We start from the raw sequence: 23,857 nt of genomic DNA, 5'->3' as shown, positions 1-23,857 counted from the left end.
TTTTTTAATAATATTATAAATTATAGCTAGTCTAAAAATAATTTATTAAATAACATAACTATAAAAATAACAAACACGTAAAAAATTATTTGGTTGACACAGCTCCTCTGCTTACACGTCCACATACTTATCCGTGCTTGAACAAAGATCTAACAATTACAAATTTCATACTTTCCAGCTTAATATCAATAAAAAATCATGAAAAATATTACATAAATTGTAACAAATACATCATAAAAATTTACCAAAAAAATTAACAGCATCAACTTACAAATATAATTCGATGAACCTATGCTAAATAATCTTACAACAAATAATTCATAACTAACATAAAAGCAAAAAAAATTGAAAAAATAAAAGAAAGAACAACATACCTTAAGATTTTGGTTCTCGGTTGTTTGAGGCAAGCTGAGCTTGAAGAAGAGTGGAAGGAAACGAACTGCGGCTCCCCTTTTTATAGCCAAATTTGCTTCCCACTTCCCCTCATAACTTTTCCATCTGCCAACTACAACTCAACGTCCGCCATGAATTTCTGCACCAAACTCGCGTAATTTCCGGATCTTGCCCCCGCTTCAGACGAAATCACTGAAATTGCGCTGACGCCAGCTGAGTTGAACTTAAAATGCTTACTCAAAAAAAAAAACTTAAAATGCGAAGAATGCGCGGCATGTTTGCGCGCATTCTAAAAAATACGCGTAACCTATAGGCGCATTCAAAGAATGCGCCTATAACTTCGGCGCATTCTTTGAATGCACCAATCCAAACCGCGCATTGAAAGCATGCGCCGAACAGTTTGGCGTATTGGCTCGTTTTCAAATTTTTTTTAAACGCGATGCTTCCGATGAAAGTGCCATGAAACATGCTCGTTTTTAAAATTTGGCCGCTCGTAAAAGTGGAACAATGGACACTGAAATATAAATCAATTTTTCCTCTCTTGGGTGCATAAGCTTGTTGGATTTGTGCTCTTTGAGTACGTCACATGTGTGGACGGATATCTTTGGAGGGAAACTCCCTGTGCCAGTGTGTGGCCCATTTCTTTCCTTCCTTTAGGATATTTCTATTATGTTTCTTGTATTTAAAAATTATTTAGACTTTGATTTTAAACGAGATTAGCATGTTAGTAAGTGAGATGCTTGCTCCTTTTTTCTTTGAAGTGGAACTAAATTTGTAATAAAAATCTTGTATTTTTTCTTTTCTTGTGAAATTGATATTTTTATACTATTTTTAAATTAATTTTATAAATGAATAACACATATTTGATATCCTTATATTAAATATATGTACACAACCGTGTACAAACCTTTATTTGAGTTTAAAGAATTAAACATAATAGTGTACATCATCAAAAATTGAATTAAATTTCCAAAAGAATCTATGCATGGTTGTGTACAACCCTAAATTTGAGTTTGAAGTATACAATTATATACAGCACAAAAAATAGGAAAACTAGCAAAAGAATACTTGTAAACAATTTTGTAGAATCTTAAATTGAGTTTAAAGGTCCACACACAATTTTGTATAACATAGATTGTAAAAAGCGACCCATCTATACATAGTCCTTAATTTAAGCTTAAAGGGATATACATAGCTATGCATAACAACCAAAAAAAACAATTTCTTGAAAAACATAAGTGCATGTTATGTCCAACCCTTAATTTGAGAGTGGGTAGTACACAATGATGTACATCACAAAAAATAAAAGAACTTGCCAAAAAATTACTTATACACAATGATGCACGACTCTTAATTTGAGTATAGAGGGCTGCACACATCTTTGGATGGCACAAAAACAAGATTAAGCGGAACAAATCACTTGTACATGACTACGTAAATCTCTTGGTTTGAGTTTAGAGGACTAAACACAATTATTTACAACACCAAAATTGAAATAACAAACAAAAAATGCCTGTATACAACTTTGTACAAATCCTAATTTGATTTGAGGCTTGAAAACAATTGTGTACAGCACCAAAACTGTATTAACTTGTAAAAAAATATATGCACACAACTATGTACATATCTTAGTTTGAGTTTAAAGGGCTATGCATAGCTATAGATAACACAAAAATTGGAAGAAATTTTCCAAAAAACACTTGTATGCAACAGTGTACAATCCTAAAATTGATTTTATAGGTTTGCACACAGTTGTGTACAAAATACAAAAAAGGATTCTTACCCTTCGCATTGAAATTCGACTATTCTGCATGTAAAATCTGTCATATGACTAGCAATTCTTTATACAACAGAGATGACTTTGTAAAATAACAATTTTGCACACATATACACAAGTGTGTAACACACAGCACAAAAAATGGTACCTATGTTTTGTTTGCATCTGCATACAACAGTGAATATCAACTTATATATTAATATTCCTATGTACAAAATTACACATTTACATAAAAAAATATGATATGATATGTTACGATATGATATTTCATAAAATATAATGTTAGGTGTGTATTAGTGCCTATTGATCAATTCAATGTTCGAGAGGAGATGACAACAGAAACCTAAAAAATTTAAGATTGGGATGATGAATAGAGAGACATAGTGCAGTGATGAGAATAACTGTCCTTCAAGGGGCTAAAGGTTGCAGTAGACCTGTCAATATTGGACCCGACCCGAAAACCCGACCCGGAATTTTCGGGTTTGGGTTGACCCGAACCCGAAGCGGGTCGGGTTCGGGTTGACCCGACGAGTTGCCGGGTCAACCCGAAAACCCGTTTAATTTAAAAAAATTTTATTCCCGCCCTTGCCCCTTGCCCGCTGCCCCAGGCCACCAGCCCGAGCTGCCTGCTGCCCCAGGCCCCCAGCCCGAGTTGCCCGCCTTCCCGTGCCAGTCCCGGAGTCCGGACCTTGTCACGTCGCGGTGCGACCCGCGTCACGTCGCTGTCGTCGCAGGCTGCGCGACATCTCCTGTGTCCGCTTCGCGTTCCGCTGTCCGGCCAGCGTCCGCGACTCCGCGTCAGCCGCAGTTCCGCGGCCAGCGCGGCCAGTGTCTGCGTTCCGCCCTCCGGCCAGCGTCCGCGGCCAGCATCCGCGTTCCGCCGTCCGGCCAGCGTCCGCGTCAGCCGCAGTTGGCCCTCCGGCCAGCGTCCGTAGGCGAGGTCCGCGAGGAGCGGACTAGCGGAGGAGACCTTGCCGGGACGGGAGGAGGCTTCCGCGGGTCGGGTCGGGTTGACCCGAACCCGAAGCGGGTCGGGTTCGGGTCCGGAAAATCGACCCATTTACAAAAACGGGTCGGGTTGACCCGAACCCGAATATTTCCGGGTCAATTCCGGGTTGACCCGAACCCGACCCGTAACCCGAAATTGACAGGTCTAGGTTGCAGGAAGTGAAACGTTGTACTGAAGCTAGGTTTTCGTAAGGAGGAACATGAATTTTCACAACAACGTAAAGCTTGAACGATGGTTTAGTTCGATGAAGGACAATGATCAACAGCTAAACTTTAAACTTCTTCACCATATCAGTCTTCAATCTCACTGGCTCTCCTCGTCAAATGGAGTTCTCTGAAAAAAATTAGAGTTTGTATATGGATGTCGCTTCAACTCATGCAAAATCCCATCTTTAATAAAACTTCTGGCGCATATTTATTTTAGGCGGACACTTTTCAGGCTCGGGTTAAAGCTAATGTTTGGACTTACGTTTGGGTACATCTACTAGCCTGCTTTTGGCTCCACATTAAAGGTGCGGTCTCTGCACCTAACAACAGAAAGCCAAGCGACATGAAACAGGGCAATTGATTCGACAAATCACCACCAAAAATACCAAATCGAATGTGATATCGGTCACTTGAAAAAAAAAATTAATTTGCCCTAGAAATCATGCGCGTAGCCAATTAGCCTAGAAACATAATTGCTGCCCTATTGGGTAGGAGATTAGCAGAGAAAGGATACTCACTGGGACTATAATCGTAGTAGTCATCGGAATTGGAAAAGCACTCAGATGGGGACGGGCTGTTATCCTCAGAGCTAAGGACGGACAAGAATAGCTTCCCGATGCCGGAAAACAGGCCCCTGAGCCAGTTCAGCCTTCTTCCGGTTTGCTCTTCTTGAACTGGACGTGGTATCAGCGCCGCAGCGGGCGGCGGTCGGCTGTAAGGCGAGAAAGATGGTAGTAAACGGCGACGGTCGTGGATAACCTTCCCGCCGGATCCCAACTCGTCCCACTGCCGGGACGGAAAACTGGAAGCCATCTCCCAGGATGGATATGAAGAAACCGAGGCCGGGGATTTTGGGCGAAGAGAGAGAGAGAGAGGTGAGAGAAGGTTGGGGGACGGAAACCGGAGGAGTGCTTCGGGACTGCGTCCTTAGTGCTGAAGTAAAGAAAGAATCATAAACTTTGGGGTTCAGATGACTCGGAATTTTACCCTAAATTCGAATAATGGCTCAGAGGGACCACTCATAAATTATTAAAAAATTATTATCCAAAGCTCAACTACGAAATAGAAATAAATCCAACTCCCAATTTCTTTTAAAAAAAAAAGTCACACAATCTGTGAAAATTCAATTTTTTGGGGTGATTAATATAAATAGCACTTTATTTTTATCTAATTATATATTTAAAATTTCAAACTTCTAATTTACATTTATCACACCTAAAATATTTGAATTTCTCAAAATAGATTTCCATCTCCTCTTCGTTCCTCTCTCTTAATCCCGCACAAAATCGATTGTTCTATTATGTTGTCACGCTAAAAATATATCTCTCATGAAAGGCTAGTTCCATGGCGTTCGTTCTCATCAGCCTCTATAGGTTTACTAAACATAAGCCTTTAAAATTTTTTCATGACATAATTCTTAAATCATTTTGTTTCATTAGTATTTAGCTCATTTAAACATAGTTGTTTCCATTTTTAGGGTTTAATCAAGGGATGATTGAGATTTATTTATTATTTACAATTTTAAGTAGTTGTTAAAGTATTTTTTGTTTCCTTTTAGTTTTTTTTTTTTAATTGGAAACTCATCAAGTTATATCCTAATAGTCATTTTTACTCTAGCTTGTTTTGATTCTATCATGTGAATTGAGCTCTTGAAATGTTTCTATGACGGTTTCCAAATTACCTCGTAGTAATAGTTTAAAATGAGGATGCTTTCATGTTTTAATTTATATATTCATTTTCAATTCACTTTTTTTTTTCCTTTAACTATATAGTATTTATTTGATCTTATATCATAAAAATGTTTAATAATAGATAAGAATGAGTCTATTTTAATTATTTCTAAATTTGGTGGATAGTGGATAGTGGATAGTGGATGTAAGTTAAGAGACAAGACATAAAAAAGTATGAATGACAGAAGCAAAAATTGCAAGCGATATTTGACATGGCGAATATAATTGTATTATTGGATGAATGCAGGCAGAGCTAAGGTGGTGGTTCTAACACAAGATGATTAAGAGAAGGATATGTGTTTAAAAGGCCGATAAATCAAAGATGCTAATGACATGTTGAAGTGGCACCATTCAAGCTCTCGAATAGTGATGATCACTTTAATTACTCGAGGAGATTATCACTTTATCTTTTGGTGCACGTTTCCATGATTCAATAGCCTTCAAACAAGCCCTCCATACTAAAGCAATCATAAGTAATTATGGTGTCGAGATCATAGCTAATAATAGAATCAAAGTCATAGCCACCATCTTACATTGAGGATGTCTATAGGAAATAAGAGCAACATGGTGGGCAAATAGACAAACTTTTGTAAGTAAAGAAATTAGAAGAAACATACATTATATCATGGTGTCAATAAAGTTAGCAAACTAGTAGGCCACATTTGCATGAATAGCTGATCATATTCAAGATATCTTCAGAAATCATTTAAAAATACCTCCAAATAAATTTAAAAAAACTTGGAGAGTTTGTTCAGTCTCTTACTACCATATATAAAGCTAAGGAACGCAAGAGAGTAAGCCCGAGATAGCATATTTGAAGCTAAGGCGGTTCCAACACTAAGAGCAAAATTATTGATATAAATCTTGACTTCCATATTACATACACATATTCTATACACAATTGTTCTTTCAAGTGGTTCTTTGTCAAATTCAAGTTTTGTATCGATGAATTTCTAGCTTGTTGTAGATATTTAGTTGGGCTTGATGCTTACCATTCAAAAACAAAACAATTAAGTGACTTTTAATTCATAAACTCTTTAGAAGCAATAATGGCCTTTTCATCATTGCTTTCACTATGGCTAAAGTCAAGTTTAAGAAAATATGGGGACTGTTTTTAGAGAATTTAACAGAATCACTTGGACCTAACTTACACCAAATTGACTTTTATATCAAATATATATAGGAAGGTCTAGATGATGAAGTCAAGATTGATTTTCTTAATGCGGAGCACAAGATTTGACTGTCACATTTGCGGAAGAATATGATGTACTTTCATTAAAATAATAGTCATGAGATTCAGGACTTAGGCTTCATTTGAGACAGCTTTCTTATTGTTTTCTAAAACAACTTTCTAGTACAAAGATTATTTTTGTACTAAAATATCGGTTTAGAAAGTAATAAAAAAGTTGTCTCAAAAGAAGCCTTAATATGATTTGCTATAAAGACCTACACTAAACAGAAATTTGATGCCAAAATGAATAAGTTATTTAATATTTTCCCATAACTTCACTCTTACTTGCTATCTTTGGCACATAGTCGAAAAGTGAATTTTCAATTAAAAATAAAAATCATTACAACACAAGATACATGGCATTATCATTCAATTCATGGATTAGAAGGTAAGAAGTAAGGCAGCAGTTTATTTGGTTGACATGATATAAGAGGAAAGCTTATGGAGTAAAGGACTAAAAGAAATTTGATCTCATTGCGATGGAGATGAAAGATTGTGCCACATGCCGATATTGATAGTTGATACATTATCAAAAATCATCTTGATCAAGCATGGATCTTGAGGTATAAGTTGTCATCTCCCAAAATTAAATTTGGGACCATCAGAACTTCAATTTTAGCAAACTTACAGTCAAATGGAACATCTCAGTTAAACAAACCCAACACCAAAACTAGTTCAGTCCTGGCCCAAATGGGTTCAAATCAAGGGACCAAAGCATATTTAGAATCTTCAAAGCATTAATTGGATAACCAAATGATCTTTAAATATGGCATACTTTAGTCGAATCGAGCAGTTCGATGAGAAGAATCCAACAAGCCCAAGATCCCTTAATTCTAACATCATTGAGGTACTTAAATACTTGACAAATGCTTCATAATCAAGGGAATTATTATGGGCCGTCCGATGGAGAATTCTGAATTTACCCGGGATCTTCTTCATATTTACGGAGTATGCCACTCTAAAAATATATAAATAGACTTCCTCTTCCCATATGAAAGGGGGCTGAGACTTTTGGAGGCATAGACCATGTGTTAGAGACTCAAGAGAGCATTAAAGCTTAAAGTATCCTAGAGCTCCACCCCGTCAAACTCTCACCACCAAGCCGTCGTTGTTGGACTTCTGCCCGACCATTATCATCGGACCTACGTCTATCAGCCATCGTCGGGCCTTTGTCAAACCTCTATCACCCATTGACTATGACCTCGTCAACCAAGGTCGCTTGCCAAAAACAATCCCTCCGACCATCGTTGCTCGCCGACTAAAGTCTCTTTGACCATCGTTGCTCAGCGAAGGTGGCCGACTACAATACCTCCGACCACTATTACTTATCGACTATGATCCCTCCAACCACCGTTGCTCACCGACTACGTTCTCTCCGACCTCTGTCTCCCACCAACTACAATCCCTCCAACCTACATTGCCTGCCGATTAAGGTCCCTCCGACCTTAGTCGCCCCCTGACTATGATCCCTTCGACGTCTATCGTCCATCGATTTTGGTCTCTCCAATCTCTATCACTTGACAATGATGCCCTCTACCTTAGTCGTCGGACTACGACCCCTCCAGCATCGGTAGCCTGACTACAGTCCTACCAACCAAACAAATGAGCCAACATTCTTCTGAGAACAACTATTATGTCACTGGATTTTTCCAACTCCCATCATATAATATGCTATATATGATGTATATTTGCTACATTGAGCCAAAGCCGTTCTCCAAGGAAGGGTATCATTTGTAATTGACTACAAATACTAATAGAATAATTTGAGTTGGGTCAAGCCTCGTGATTTTTTTAAATCTTTTTAGGATTTCCTATGTAAAAATCTTGGTATCTCTTAAGACCCTTGCACCCATCTTTTTTATTTGTATGTGCTACATCTTCATACAACACTAGAATGCTAAACCCTCTCTCTCTCTCCACCACTATGAATCTTCTAGCATGTAACAATAGTAGTAGATTTGGCAAATATCTGATTTACTCTGCATTCATTTGCTTTCATTGGCACGAAGGGGTATGCTCAATAGCAAACTTATGTAGATGATCACTAACATGCAATCAGGTTAATGACTATTACAGTGACATTAAATAGTTATATTTGTTAGATTTTCATATGATAATAACATTGTAGATACAAAAATCTAACAAAATTGTATGGCTAGTTTTAGAGCAAAGCTTAGGTAAGGTATCTTTTAGTTTTACAAAATAAATATAATATATGTATATAGTTTATTAACGATGCAGCAATTGAGTGATTTTAGGCAACACAGTCTAATTCAGGCCCTTTTAAGCACAATTTTTTTATAACTTATAGTGATTGTTTGATTTCTAAACAATAAATTTAGTTATTTCTGATAACCAAAACCATTACAATCATTTTTAATTAGATTATGATTTTGTTTAAGACAGTTTTTTAAAGCAATTTTTTAGTACAAAATTTTAATAATTGTTTAAAATAAAAGCATCCATATGAAACTAATACAAAATACTAATCACATTTCAAGCTACTGATCCCACCAGCAGAATATTATCCCCAGGGCAAGCGCAATCAGCAGCAGATGAGCCCATGGTCGCTGGAAAAACAAATTATTCATAAAAGAAAATGGGTCTGACTTATTCTCATGAAATGTGTGTATTATGCAAATAACAAGCTCATAGTCTTATAAATTATAGCCACAGTATTTCAGGTTGACATATCCCTTTCCCCTGTGTTAGATTTTAAATATTTCTCCACACAGACAACAAGTAGTAGTACTATTTCATCCATCTTCACTCGTTATATATCACCAGCAGCATCCATAGCCTGCTCCTGCACAAACCATTCAGCAAAACTGTGGAGCTATCAGATAATTCAACTTTGATTCTGATTTCTATCACATAATAATCTAAAGAGTGTTGGCAGTATAATATATTCAGCAAACAACATAAACTAACTATAAGCGACATAAAGATAGTTCATGCGTCATAATGAGTCTTTTGAGTCTACATTTACTCTTCATGTGGGAGCATAATTAGGGCATGCGATGAATAAATTAAGCTACAACTCCCCTCCTCTTTTTCCCAATGAATTTTTGGAGTTGTAGGTACCCTTGAATTGCCCTTCTTCTCTAACCTGTTTGTAGAGTTTTGTACTAACTTGAAGTTGCCTAATTATCTCATTTCTCACTGTTTTCTTCTTCGTTTTGTTGTTAGGTTCGGACCATAATCTTTCATTCACAAAAAATGATTATGGATTTAATCTACATGCAGGGTGCTTTCAAAATATGCATCAGTTTTATGCGTGATCGCCATCAAAAACTAAAATATAAGTATGAAAGTACCAGTGAATGGTGTGCGCCTCAAGAACTGAAACAAGCTCAGCCATGAAGAACCCTTTGAGGATCCAGCTGTCCACTGCAGTAGCTGGAAGGAACTGCAGATAGTTCCAACCTTCCCTTCCACTCCTCACCAGGTTTCAAAGTGATGGGTTTCTCAATAGCAGCGGCCTCCACGCACAACATGTGCTTGTAATCATCATCCCCAAGATCTGCAATTGCTTTGGCCTTCTTATCCCATGGATTCCACACCACTGCAGAGAAAGAGAACCATCAAATAAAAATTTGGCATTTGATATAAGCGCGAAAATTTTGAAATCTTCAGAAAGACTTGCAAGCTTAAGTTGATTGAGTATGATTGGAGAAGGAACCTGCATCTGGTAGGCCTTCTTTTCTTAAAACAAATGTCCGTTTCTTTTCATGGTCCAGGATGGCAATCTTATTTGGCGTGCTTAAGTATACTTTGTCCACCTTTTGCGAACAAGAATGTCAGTAAAAGATCTGAAAGCAACCAAGTATCAGCTTGACATATCAGTAAACTCACTTCAGATTCAAATGTGATCGCGTCACCCTGTTCAGTGAAACGCTCTTTTTCATGTAGGTTGTCGAGGTAATCCAATGTCTCTAAACCTTCAATACGAACTTCACTGAAAAAATCATTGGAAATCACTCACTAGAGAAAAATTGACTTCGTAAATGGTGTATCAAAAGTAGAAAAGATAGTATGTAATGAAATTTTCGCTTGAAGAGAAACAGAAACAAGAAATTTCACATTGCAGAAAAAACAACAACAACAACAACAAGCCTTTATCCCACGATGAGATCAACTACATGAATCCTTTTGCTCCATTGTGTCCTATTAAGAGTCAAATTCTCATCTAAATATAATAAATAAAGGTCATTTCTAATATTTTCTAACCAAGTCTTTTTAGGTCACCTATATTTTTCTTAACATAAGTCAAAATAATAAATCTACTTTCCTAACTGGGTCATTGGATGGTCGTCATTTTATGTGACGAAACCATCTTAAGGCGACTCTCTCTAATCTTATCTTTCACTGGAGCTACTCCAACCTTTTCACGTATATGCTCATTTTGTATACTGTCTCTAAGAGTAAAGCCCGTCATCCACCTAAGCATCCTCATCTCAACAACACTTATCTTAATATTATGCTTCCCTTTTAATGGCCAACATTTTACATCATAAAGCATTGCAAGTCTCACTATCATCTATAGAATTTTCCCTTAAGCTTGAAAGGGACTTTTCTATCACACAACAAGCCCGATGCATTCCTCCACTTCAACCATCCAACTTGAATTATATTAATAATATTCCCATCTATTTCACCATCACTCTGAACAATAGGCCTAAGATATCTAAAACATGTACTCTTATTAATGACTTGATCATCCAAAAGTCACAATCCCCCCCCACTAAATCTATTACTACTAAAATTATACTCAATATATTCAGTTTTAAATCTACTCAAACGAAAGCCTTTAGACTCGAAGGTTGGCCTCCATAATTCAAATTTACCTTCATGATGGGGACATCAGATCAGCGTGGAAGGTTTATTAGAGACGTGGCCGCCGATCTACGGCCACGATCGAGTCCTTGTATTTCTGAGTCATGATTGTATTTTATTTTATTTATGCATTTTCTTATTTGCTTAGGTGTCGTTATTATTTCCCTTTGTACCCATTTCATGGGAGTGGTCGCATGTAAGCCCAAAGGGCAAGTTGGTCTTTTATTTTCTTGAGTCTTTGTACCCGGCTATTTATAGCCTCATTTCCTTTGTTTTGAGCTAATGAATGATTGCTTATTAAAATTCCTTCTTGCATGAACATTGAGAGCTTGAGAGTTCTAATGGAGAAAGCTTCCTAGGAGAGGAAGAAGTTTGGCGCAATACCCATCAACCTAGATAAGTCGGGTTCGTGGTTTTTTTCGTTTATGCCGTTCTCTTCTCGTCTCGTTATTTCTCCCATATCTCCTCCCTCTTCACCTAGCCGCGGTGCCCCTAGCACCCGAATTCCCCTTCCACAAATCCCCCTCAATTCCACGGCCAAACCCATGCTCGAATCCCCATGCCGCCGGCCTCCATCTCCCTAGCCGCCGATCCACTCTCCTCTTCTCCCATTCAAGCTCATTTCCTATTTTAGATTGAGTTGAATGTGGGTAGATTTGAAATTCAAAATTAATCCTTGAGAATTTCAAAATCTTTCCTAATTTAATAAATCTATTTTAGGAAAGTTCCTTAATTACATCAATTTGAATTTCAAATTCAAATTGAATTTAATTAAGGAATTTCCTTTTCTCCTAGCCTTTTAAATCTCCCCAAATCTTCTCCACAAATTCCTCTTTGGCTTCTCTAGCTGCCGGCCCAGTAAACAATTCCAGAGAATTGTTTCCTAAACTACATCCCACCTTTTGGAAACAATTTGAAACCCCCCTATCATGGCCGAATCTTCCTTTCTGCTTTGTTTTAATTATTTCCTAATACTAGAGTTTTTGATTTAGGAAACAAGGCTCCACTCCCTCTCTAGCCCGCCAACTCCCTCTCCCTTTCACCGCCTCTCATCTCCCCTGTTTGCAAGGAATAAATCCTCTCTCCCAAAACCTGTAAAGGAGATCTGTCTTCAGCTCTCTATTCACAATTACGGCTAGGTTCTCCTCCCCGTTTTCTACAACCCAGCCCAATAAAATCTGAGAAATTCTCGCAGATTTTCTTGGTTGAAAATCTGAAACTGTTTCAGATTGTAAGAGAAGAAGTTTGAGAGCGTGCATCCTATCCTCTACCATGAGAAACTTCTTTCAATTGGTGACTACTCAAGAGACGTATCTTATTTGATTTGACGAAAGCCATGGACGAAGACGTTGACGGCATCGAGTGGAACTTTATGTAAAACTCTCCATAGCACTTCTTTTAGAACTTTATCATATGCTTTCTTTAAAACAATAAAAATTATATGTAGAACCTCCTTATATCTCTATATTTCTCCATCAAACCTCTCAATAAATGTATATCTTCCATAGTAGCCTACTTGGTATGAATCTAAATTGATTTTGAGAAACATTAGTTTCACGCTGCAACCTATGCTCCATAACTCTCTCCCATAGTTTTAAAGTATGACACATTAACTTAATTCATTTAAAATTCGCACAATCTTGTGCATCACCTCTATTTTTAAAAATAAGAATCAACACACTCATTCTCCACTAATCTGACATTTTTTTTTGTCTTCAAAATAATATATAAATGTTTAGTAAGCCAATAAATTATTTCATCTTCTAAGCATTTCCACACCACTATTGGAATATCATCAGGTCCAACAGCTTTTTCACACTTCATTTTCTTTAAAATTTCTTTAACTTCAATTTTATTAATACGCAGATAAAAACAAAAATCTTTATTTTCATTTATGGTGTTAAGGTCACTAAAGTCAATTGCATTCTCACAATCTTTATTGAAAAGTATAGCAAAATATTTAATTCACTTTTTGTTGAATATCCTCTTCTAATAAAAACACTCTTTGATATTCATCATGAATACACTTCACTTGAACTAAATCCTTACTACTCATATCTATTTGTTTAGCTAACTTATACATATAGTTATTGTCATCCTTAATATCTAATCTATATATAAATTATTAAAAGAAAAAATCCTTGCATTGCATATTACTTTTTTAAGATTCCTTACAGGCTTCTTTATATTTTTCCTAATTATTAGATTTTTATAGCAAAACCAATTTTTATAACAAATATTCTTTTTTTTATCTTTTTTTTGCATATTTTGATGCCACCACAAACTATTTTATTATTAGTAGCTTTTTCGTTTGATACTATAAGTACATTTTTTACAACATTCTTAATATCACTAGCTATTTTTTCTCATATAACACGAGCTTCCTCATGCACAGACAAAATCTTAAAATATAGAATTTTACTCTTAAAATTATTTTTGTTAATATTCTTTAAATGTCTTCATCTAATTCTAGAATAAAATTTTACTTTATTTTTTATTTTCTTCATCTTCATCTTAAAGTTTAAAACTAATAAGCTATATTAGGTACATAAACTTTCACTCGGAATAACTTTACAATCTAAACAATCTATTTTTTCTTATAAAAAAACAATCAATCTAAGATTATTTTATTCATTCTTATAAGTGTGAGATGTTCATCTCTTTTTTTAAATAAGGTATTAGTAATTACAAAATCATAAACTAAAAAAAAATATAATATGATCTTACCACCTTCATTAGTCATTCCAAAGACATAGCAACCATGAGTATTTTTTTTTAAATCATCTACCTCTCTACTAATATGTTCATTTAAATCTCCTCCAATAAAATTTTTTTCTTCAAGTGGTATCTATTGTATTAATTGTTCTAAGTCATTTCAAAATTTTGATTTTAAACACATCCAAATGTACTTGAGGAGCATAAATGTTTATCATATTAATAATCTTAACATCATAAACAATCTTTAAAGTTATAGTTATATATCTAATTCTATTAATTTTTACATTCTTATCCTTCAAACATTTATCTATAATCACACCAATGACTCTTACCAGAATATCATAGTTTAAATCATAAACTATCAATCTCCTTAGCCTTCTCTACAATCCATTTGCCTCTAAGGGAACCTATATATCCTTTGCAGAACAGCACCTTAAAAAATAAATCTCACAATTGTGTGTGTTTGTGTGTGTGAGAGCGGTCTCGCGTGATGGGTCCAGCGTCCTCCCTCTCGTCGAACCGCGGAGCCAGAAACAGGCGCGTCCGCGTCGTGCCAGCATCATGCCAGGCGCACATCGCGGACTTGGAGCACCGGAGCTGCACGCGTGCACCGGACACCTGTCTCGCGGTCGCCTGCCCTGGCGAGCCGCGTCAAACAGCGGAGCCGCACCGGCACCGTCAAGGCCTCCCTCGCGTCAAAATGCGGAGCCGCACCAGCTCGCACAGGCGCATAGGAGCTGCAGGCCTGCAGTTCCGCAGCTCTTGGCCTCGCTCGAACTGCCCGTATCTCGATCTCCAAATCTCCTTGGCGGGTCGGGTCGGGTCGGGTCAACCCAGTGACCCGCACGAGTCGGGTCCGGGTTGACAAACTTGACCCGTTTGCAAAAACGGGTCGGGTTAGTGTCAACCCGTTTACGACCGGGTCAAGTTGGGTTTGCCCCGAACCCGACCCGTTGACCCGAATTGAAACCCCTACTTTTAATTCCCTTAGGAATCGATTACTACTCTTTGCTGGTAGAGAGGGGTCAAGAAGGAAAAGTTGGATTTGCAGGCCACTTTGCAAAAATGCGGTCTCCATAAAATACACACACACTTAAGGAATGAAAAGTTCACATGTTTCTCAATCCAGACTGTTTTTTCAGTCTTAAAATTCTAAGTACAACCTAGTAGCAGTGGAAGTTAAATAAGTACTAAGAGCTATAAGAAAGGTGAAAAATTTCATAAGGATGAATGTCTCTCTAAAACTAAAGTTTGCTTCTGATGTTATCAACTTAGACATATGCTAAAGAATAGTCCTACTGATGCGGATGATACCAGATGATGTAGGACAAGCATGAATATTTGATTTAGATAAAAAATTTGCACGCTTAATGAGTAGGAGCGAATTAATTAAAGCTTTGTGATGACTCAAACAAATAAATAAAACCAAAAAACGGTAAACACAAGCTTAGGCGAAGTTACTTGCAAAAAAGTAAAAACCACATAATAATCAATTGCTCTAGACGTTGCAAACGAAATGAGTTTCAACAACAAATCCCTAATCTGACAATAGTAGTGCTATGAAAGATCTCTCACACAACTCCTAATAAATGCTAGGCTTTAGCGGGAAGAATTAACACAACTTTCCATGAGTCAATTAGAACTACAATTGAGAACGACTAAAAGATAAAAGAGTAGGAAGAGAGGTCACCCAAGTAAACAAGACAAATGAAGCTCCGGTGTGGGGTTTATGTGCTTGAGAGGAAGTAGACAGCAACTAGTGGCTTCTAGAGCGGCTGTTCAGCGACAAATTCCTGTTGGAGTCTTTTGACAGCAGGTTAGAAACCGGACACAGATTCTGGACAGCACCCCACTAGGTATGACAAGCCTTGGACTGCTCTTCTATGCTACCGGAGGCTTCGGACAGCAGATTATGGCCTTTTAGGCTGCCGGACAGCAGTTCTCATGAGTCTGAAATTCTGAAATTCTGGACAGCAACTGGATCTTGGCCAAAATCCTGGAATTATTTCTGGACAGCAGTGGCGTGGTTGGAATCCCTTGGTTAAGGCTGCTAGGGTTGAGGGGATTGGGGATTCCGTGGAGAAAATTGATGGTTTGCCTAATCAATGATCTTTAATAAGGAAAGAGTAGAATAAATCAACCCAATTTGAATTCTAATTGGTCTTGATTTAGAGATTTGATTGAGGATCATTAATGAAAGGAAATAATGAGAAAGATGGAGGGGAGGGCCGGCCTATAGAGAGAGAGAGGGTTTGCATCTAAATTCAATGTATTTCAGAAAACGTGGATAAGTTCCACTAGAACAATTGTATTTCACTAGAAGAAGAATTAAAACAAGCAAAGATACAATTTTCTTCAATCCGAGAGGAAGGAATAACTCTCCCAATATCCGACAACGCCAAGAGCCCAAAACTCCAACCCCTAGCTCTCCCAATTACATTCAAATTCAAGATGAGAATCAATTCCCCCCAATCCTCCTAATTAACAATAAAGGAGTTTTACAAAATACCTAAAAAACCCTTCTCTTTCAAAATTTCCCTCCACACAATGCGTTAAACCCATGTTTGGGCCCACCAGGCTTCCGCCCCCTCCTCTGGGTTCCGCCTGGTTCCGCCCGGCCTTGAGCCACCGGGTGTAGAACCGGACCGGTTCAGGTGTAACAATATTCAAAGCATAGGAAAAAAGTAAATCAAGAAATGGTGAATGTGCAAAAGAAGAAGTATATTTGAAATATGATTAAATCAGAATATTTTAAAAAAATTATTGAAAATTTTGGGAAGTTATCATTTTGTTCTATCATACATCTAGTTCTATAGATTTTAAGACATGAACTTTATACAGAAAATTTTGGAATTTATATTTGTGTAAGTTATGAAATTAACTTTGAATTACTAAGGTTATAAGTTAGCAATTAAACGTTGATAATTTAATCATGATGAGATATTTTAATTTAATTATGATGATATATAATCATCATTTAAATGTTATGTTGTAGGAATAATTTAAAAAAAAATAAGAAATTAGATATTGTTTAATGTTGTCATTATCTTCTAAAAGATGTTAGATTAAATGCATTTTATTTTAGTCACCTGAATTGTCAAATTTATAAGTACATTCATATATATGATGAATAAAAAGAAATTAAAAAAATGTCTTAGACATGAAGATCATGCCAAGACAATGTTCACCACTCAACGACCCATTCAAATTCTATTAGACAACATACACTGGCGATGAATACGGATGTATTATGTAGGCAACAACTTGATGCCAACTATGCAACAATTAATAGGTCTTGTACATAATTGTTGCAGCACAGGCAACAATATGTTGTCAAATGCAAACATGGTAGTCATGGTTGCACAATTAGCTGTGGGCTGGGTCCCATAAGGTGCTAGCACACTTCTCAATTAAACTAGAATGCAAGCTCTTGCACAGATGCAGGTGGTTCCACCACAGACATCAGTTTTTCGACTTATTCAACAAAAAAGGGTCTAAAAGGGCCAAAACTATCAACTAACAATAAGCCCAAAAATGCCATCGTTGATCGTCTTCACATCAACAACAAATCAATCACAGGATGGAACCAGTGAGCTAGTCCCAAAGTCCAACTATTCAAACTCAAAAGACTAGCCCATGAATCAGCCAACCCATTAAAATAGTTTGACCAACCAAGATTTCAACCTATGAAGAAATAGCCCAACTGGCCAAATCTTAAATTTGTGCCTACTTAACATGATTTAGGCAAAAATAAAAGTCCATTGCTATATTAACATTATAATAAGCTTCCTAAAAGAAAAAAACATGATGACACAACATTTTTTAAATATCAAATACAAAAGTTTCACCATCATGTGAATAAAAAAATTAGAACTAAAGATTTATGAAGTGGCTCATCTTAAAGATATATGTTTGGGTCCTTTAGAAGAAATCCAAAATTAGAATGGAAACTAATACATCCCCACCAAGGTTTAAAATTGCGTAATTAAGCCTCGAGGCGGTTTTCGTCCGTGAGGTGAGGCGTAGGCCTCGAGGCGGTCTGAGGCGTAAGCCTCACGGACACAGAATTGCGCAAATGAAAAATTAAGGGTTTTAGCAGGAAAATAATAGCAATTTTGTACCTTACAATAAAAACATCTAAATGATATATGAAAATAGTGGAAAATAAGAAAGTAGATGCAATAAAATAATGTCCCAAAGTACAAAATCACAAAATATTAGTTCAACAAAACTCCCAAAGTACAAAAAACATATAAAATGCAATCATATCCCATCACTAAATGATGTTCCTTCATGCGGGTAACACCTCCCTTCACCACTTTATCGCAAAAATTACATTTCAAATAAACATAGCTCTTCTCTCCGCCGCCAATGTCAACATGTACACTATATTTCCAAGAAGGGTCCCTTCGCAATGACGAAGACCCCTTTTCCTTGCCTCTTACCATGATCCCTAATGAAAGAATCGAAAATCACACAAAAAATTTCAAAAAATCAAAAACCCTATAATTTCTTTCACTTCAAAAATCTAACCAAAAAGTCAAAAAAAAAAAAACCTAAAATCGTTTGTGGACTTCTCCTACAAGGCGGCCGGACACTTCCACTTCGCTGGAGAGAGGCGGCGCCGACGGGAGAGGCGGCGGGAAGGATGGACGACCGTGCGGGACGCCTTCGGTTTCGCGAACAGAGCTGGAAGCGAATTTTTTTGGAAAAGAGGGAGACCGTGCGGTATGAAGGGAGGAAGAGGTTTCATTTTAAGTGGGTGGGGCCTAATCTGTGAGGCGTACACCTCACCCAGAATTGCGCAATTGCGCCTCTGAGGCGCGCCTCAGTCCAGGTGAGGCATACGCCTCATCCAGGTGAAGAATTGCGTAAGCCTCGAGGCGTTTTTTGGTCAAATTGCGCAAAGGCGCGCCTTGAGGCGCGCCTCTAATTGCGTAATTTTAAACAGAGATCCCCACAAAATTATTAGGCCCCAATTAAAAAAGGGCATCCAACCATAATATTGAGATTCCTTCCATACATCTTTCTATCACCCTACGATTAGAATGGGTAGATGCGAATCTCGAATATAAGTCATCTCACTTCCAAACCCTTTGATCGATCGAAGGACCAAAATACCTTAAACCAAAGAAGTTAAAGTCTAACACATATCTCAAATAAGAGATGTCTTCTTTATTCACGATTCATCCCTTCACTCTCACCTCTATGAAAACTCCTTTATAGGAGAAGTAAAAAGATCAACAAACTCTTTCCCCTAAGTGGCAGGAGGGCCTCACTTTTCATGTCATATGGGAAACTCTACTAAATCAATTTCAGCTCTTATCACCTTCAAGCTCAGCCATTGACTTGAGAATTCGATGGTCTTCCTGAGGACAAAATCATTGGGTTGATCTATTGACTTCTTGTTTTGCCAATTATGTCTAGGACATCGTATTAGGCCCAATATAACCCATCAACCCATATTTTACAGGCACTAAAGATTGCTTTGACACGTAATAATACTCATAATCTTACTTTTACGAACTCAACATAAAGGTACTTCATAGTACAACCATATAAAAGAATGAGTATGAATGAGAGTAGGCAAAGACAGCTCCTCATCTAATCTTCTATTCTATCACAAAATTGATAAAAAAATGGGCCTTTGCTGAAAAACAAATTGCCATTAAAACTGGCAACAAATTTCTCATTTTAAATGAACTTTAATATTTGAACTCTAACCTCTAACTAGAAGATATTACAATAAATAAAAATATCTTTTCTCCCTTTAGCTAACAGCCTTGATTAATGACATCCTCCTTTCCAGTGAAACATCTTCAAGAACATGCTTGGTCAGAGATAAGAAATTCATCATCAGTACTAATAGCTACCTTCTCATCAAATACATTGTTTGAACTTTTGTGATTTCAAAAAGTAATATGGTAATGGCACAACTTCTACCTGTTTATCCATTAATGATGATATTACTGCCCACCGCTAGGGGTGTAAACGAAACGAATCAAGTTGAGTTTTGGCATAATCGAGCTCAGCTCGTCAGTCGGAAAACGAGCTCGAACTCGAGCTCGACTTGTTCAATTGTAAACGAGTTCGAGCCACTCTTCCAGCCTCCGACACAATCACGTTTGCCTTCCAAAAAAACTCCACTGTCTTTTAAAACTGCTGCAGGAGTGAGAGAGAGAGAGAGAGAGAGAGAGAGAGAGGGGTAAGGAGCCATTTTTTTGGGTTTGTCAGAGCAAGAGAATGAATATTCAAATGAGAATAATGAGGTATTGAGCATTTATTATTCAAGGTCTGTCAGAGAGAAGAGAGAGAGATGGGCAGGTGATTGAGATACACGCAGGATTATTTATGAATTCTCGAAACACACACTGAGCCGAATTTTAAAACACAACGGGAATTCAAAATATAGGTGGGCATTTATTATTATTATTTTTTTAAATATTAAAATTTAATAATTTTGAGCCGGCTAGCGAGCCCACAAACGAGTCGAGTGTAAAACCCGAAAAATGACGATCATAAGTTGTCGCATGCATTTCGATGTGTCGCGATGAAACTTAAGTGAAAATTCAAAGTAAATTCAAAGTTAACGAAATTTGACGGAAGTAATTTTATAAAATTCTACGAAAAATTCTGTACGATTTAATATATAGAACTTATAGGTAATTTTGTGTATTTTGGGAAATAAAAATTCTAGAAGTTTAGAAATATCAAATCTACCCCTAACCTTCTCTTATGACAGAATTGTTTAAGTGAGGGTATATGGGTCATTTGGATTTCACTATTTCTCTAAATGAGCAAAACCGCACCCCTCCCTCATTTTATTCACAAGTTTCGGCCGAGAGAAACCGAGAGGGGCAGACACGCATGGCTTCGGCGGGGTGGCTCCGGTGGCGATTTTCCGGCGAGAAAATTAGTGGAAATCAAAGAGGACGATAAGGGGAATACAAAGGTATGTTTTGTTTGAAATGAATCTCTCTCAATCTCAAGATTTTTAGAGAAGAAATTTTTAGGGTTTTACCAAAAATGCGTTTTCTTTCAAAACATATTTACGAAATCTATAAGGAAGGATTAGGAAAATATTTTAATGATAGAATTGAGGTTTCTTTGAGAATTTTTTGAAATAAAAAATTTAGGGCTTTTACCTAAAAATTTAATTTCCTTAAAGTGCTTTCACAAAAATCGTTTCTAAGGGTCTTAGGAATGTTTTTAAAACAAAATTTTGAATTTTTGTAAGAAATTTCATTTTTCTTAATTTTCTAATTAATAAAATTCAAAATTTAAGATTAAATAATGTAAATTTTATTAAACGTCGTAAGGAACAATTAAGAATAAACGAAGGGTTTAGACAAGTGGGAATTTAATTAAAGTTTTAGGGAAGAATTTTAGTTGACTTTTATTTTTTATGTGATTATTAGGTTGTGAACTTTAAGGAGAACGAAGTGTGTCAAAGCGACACTTTGAGAAAGTATTGTTCTTGGGTTAAAGATAGATACTCATATTTATTGTAAAAATTTCATATTTATGCTTTGTTCTTTTATTCAATGCAAATAGTTTGAACTTTCAAATTATATCGTTTACAAATTTTATTTTTGGCAAATATCATGCTCAAGTCTTTTATTTCATGATGTTAGTAAGCTTTCATACTATGTTTAGATTTAAGGTTTTCATGTTTTAAACAAATGATTTTTTATTCATAATTGTTCTCATTACGCATATGATTGACTAAACATAAAATATAAATTATAATATGAGACTGTGCATGATGATGCGGAGTGCCTAAATGGTAAAGGGGCTCGAAAGAGCCAAATGATAAAGAAGGCTTGTTAGAACCAATGGTAAAGGAATGGCCAAATGATATGAAATGTGTATCTGATCATTACAAAATTTAAGAGCACCTCTGAGACGGGTGAAATAATAGACATTATGCATAATATGATTTATATATGCTTTCTACGTAATATAAAAGTTGATGTTTGAGGAAAAGCATTAAGTGAAGGCTTATGATTGAGGAAATTTATGAAAAAGGTTTATTATACAAATGTTATGAATTTATACAAAATTGATCGTCGTTTCATGTTTTATTATGAAAAGATATTTTATTTTGATTTTATACAAATTTTTATGAAAAATATGAATTACCTGCAGAGCAAGTAAGCTCGCCCCTGCTTGTGGGAATCTTTTTCAGGAGAACCATCTGGAAAGTGATGGTAACAAGACGACAGTACACCTACCGTCGTAAAGGACCTTAAGAAGAAAGGTTTTATGTTATCTGTTTTATGTTTGAGTCAATGGATTGTATTTGAGGAGCCTGTTGGAGTTTATATTGAAGTTTATGTTGACTTTTATAGTTGATGTTTTTAGTAGTTATGGTTTGAGGATATTTGTAAACTTTCAGTCTATTGAATTAGTGGCTCTTTTATGTTCTTTTGGAATGAAATTTAGTTTATGTTTATGTTGGTTAATGTTAAAATTTTACTGCTTACCGTACGACTATCTATTCCCGCCCCGTTGATTCGGGCTAGTCGGGCCGGGTTGTGACATCGAGCTCGAGCCGCCTCGGCTTACTTACACCCCTATCCACCCTTGCCACATCACCAAATATAGTATAACAATCAAGAAGACAAGAGTTCTTGTAAAAACTACCGAAGAAGCACATTACATAAGAGAATTCAAGTACAGATACACATTTTAGCTGCAGGTACAGTCATACAGTCCATATGACTTGCTAAAACCCACTCCAGATTTTAAATCACTCACTGAATCATATACTCTCTCAACATGATAGCCCTCATCCAAGTGGAACATAAATCTGCTAAAAAAACAACTTAATAAAATCTGAATTGATGATATTGGAAATGCATGACACGATTTTATCTTACTTCTTTCTGCAATAATAGGAAAGGCATAAAATAAGCACAATTTTGAGATTATATATTTACATAAACTCTATGCTCAGATAGAATGAAACAAACCTGATATCTGAAACAGAAAAGTAGGTGTGGTATGCAAATGTGAAGGAGAATGCCTTTCCATCAGTATTTGTATTTCTTATTCGTGAGGTCAGCATAAGGTCACCTCCAGGTCCCAGGGTGACCCTCAAACGAAATTCATGGCTACATTAGTTAAAAGAATACGTCATGAATACATCAGTGAACTTTTTAATCATTTATAATTCCAAAAAACGAACTACAAGTAAGAGAACTTACAAATATCAGTAGTTGTATTTCTTATTCCCAATGTTAGTTGAGTTAAATAATTATGTTTAAGAAATGATTGGGTAAGCTTATGACCTGCTTACCTCAAAATTTTGCTGTTCATATTTTCGAAATTCTTTTGAAAAGGTTTAATAAATATATTATTTAATGTAATGTTACACTTGATGTTTCTTTTCAAACTGAATTTATTATGCTGAGTCGTGTCCTCCTTAAGCGGATGAAAATTTTGTGGGTTTTTTGGCATAAATATCTATTCATGCATCTTTCTTTTTTAGTTGACATTTATATCATGAGTTTCTCCATATTGACATTAGAATGAAAAACCTTGGTTTTAATTTGCGTCTAAGGGCCAATGTTTTTATTTTTATTTTTATTTGGAAATCCTTTTTGCCATGTTTTTATTTTTGGAACCAGTATTTCTAAGGTGTGAATTCATTGAGCTTTCATTTTCCTGATTCAGATTCCTGCTAATAATAATCTGCAGTTGTTTATCCTTACCTGGAATAGTTCTATTTTTGGGGGTGGTCGGTTTTCTATTACTATTTTTGTTGCAGTTTTTGTTCTCTGTTTTTTTAAGAGAGAAATGCAGCTAAGTTTGATAATGTTTATTTTTATTAGGACAGAATTGTTTTTACAGTGGATAATCAAATTCAGTTAACGTTGGATGCAGATTTATTAAATTTTAAATAGTTTTTAGGCGATTCATTCATTCTTTAGTTATTATAATATTTATTATGTC

At 36.2% G+C, this 23,857-nt stretch overlaps 2 protein-coding genes across 3 annotated transcripts in view; both read right to left on the bottom strand.

Moving 5' to 3' along the window:
- Window positions 1–4,347, bottom strand: part of LOC110101899 — a 28,732-nt gene extending 24,385 nt beyond the window's left edge. The window contains exon 1 of the mRNA XM_020829995.2: window positions 3,904–4,347. Within this exon, the coding sequence (XP_020685654.1) occupies window positions 3,904–4,198 (295 nt within the window). The 5' untranslated portion in view covers window positions 4,199–4,347. The remainder of the gene's footprint in view (window positions 1–3,903) is intronic.
- A 4,566-nt stretch (window positions 4,348–8,913) lies between these two features.
- LOC110101877 (putative glucose-6-phosphate 1-epimerase) overlaps window positions 8,914–23,857 on the bottom strand; it is a 38,209-nt gene continuing 23,265 nt past the window's right edge. Inside the window, exons 5-9 of one of the 2 annotated variants that reach the window (XM_020829965.2) lie at window positions 22,876–23,016; window positions 10,202–10,304; window positions 10,029–10,128; window positions 9,664–9,911; window positions 8,914–9,174 (exon numbers count right to left, since the gene is read on the bottom strand). In XM_020829965.2, the coding sequence (XP_020685624.1) occupies window positions 9,700–9,911; window positions 10,029–10,128; window positions 10,202–10,304; window positions 22,876–23,016 (556 nt within the window). In that variant the 3' untranslated portion in view covers window positions 8,914–9,174; window positions 9,664–9,699. The remainder of the gene's footprint in view (window positions 9,175–9,663; window positions 9,912–10,028; window positions 10,129–10,201; window positions 10,305–22,875; window positions 23,017–23,857) is intronic. The other variant, XM_020829964.2, reaches the window with a different exon arrangement.

Source organism: Dendrobium catenatum, unplaced genomic scaffold, assembly GCF_001605985.2.
Source record: "Dendrobium catenatum unplaced genomic scaffold, ASM160598v2 fragScaff_scaffold_974, whole genome shotgun sequence".
Lineage (NCBI taxonomy): Eukaryota > Viridiplantae > Streptophyta > Magnoliopsida > Asparagales > Orchidaceae > Dendrobium > Dendrobium catenatum.
Note: the sequence above shows the minus strand (reverse complement) of the source record. Positions and strands in the feature narration are given on the sequence as shown.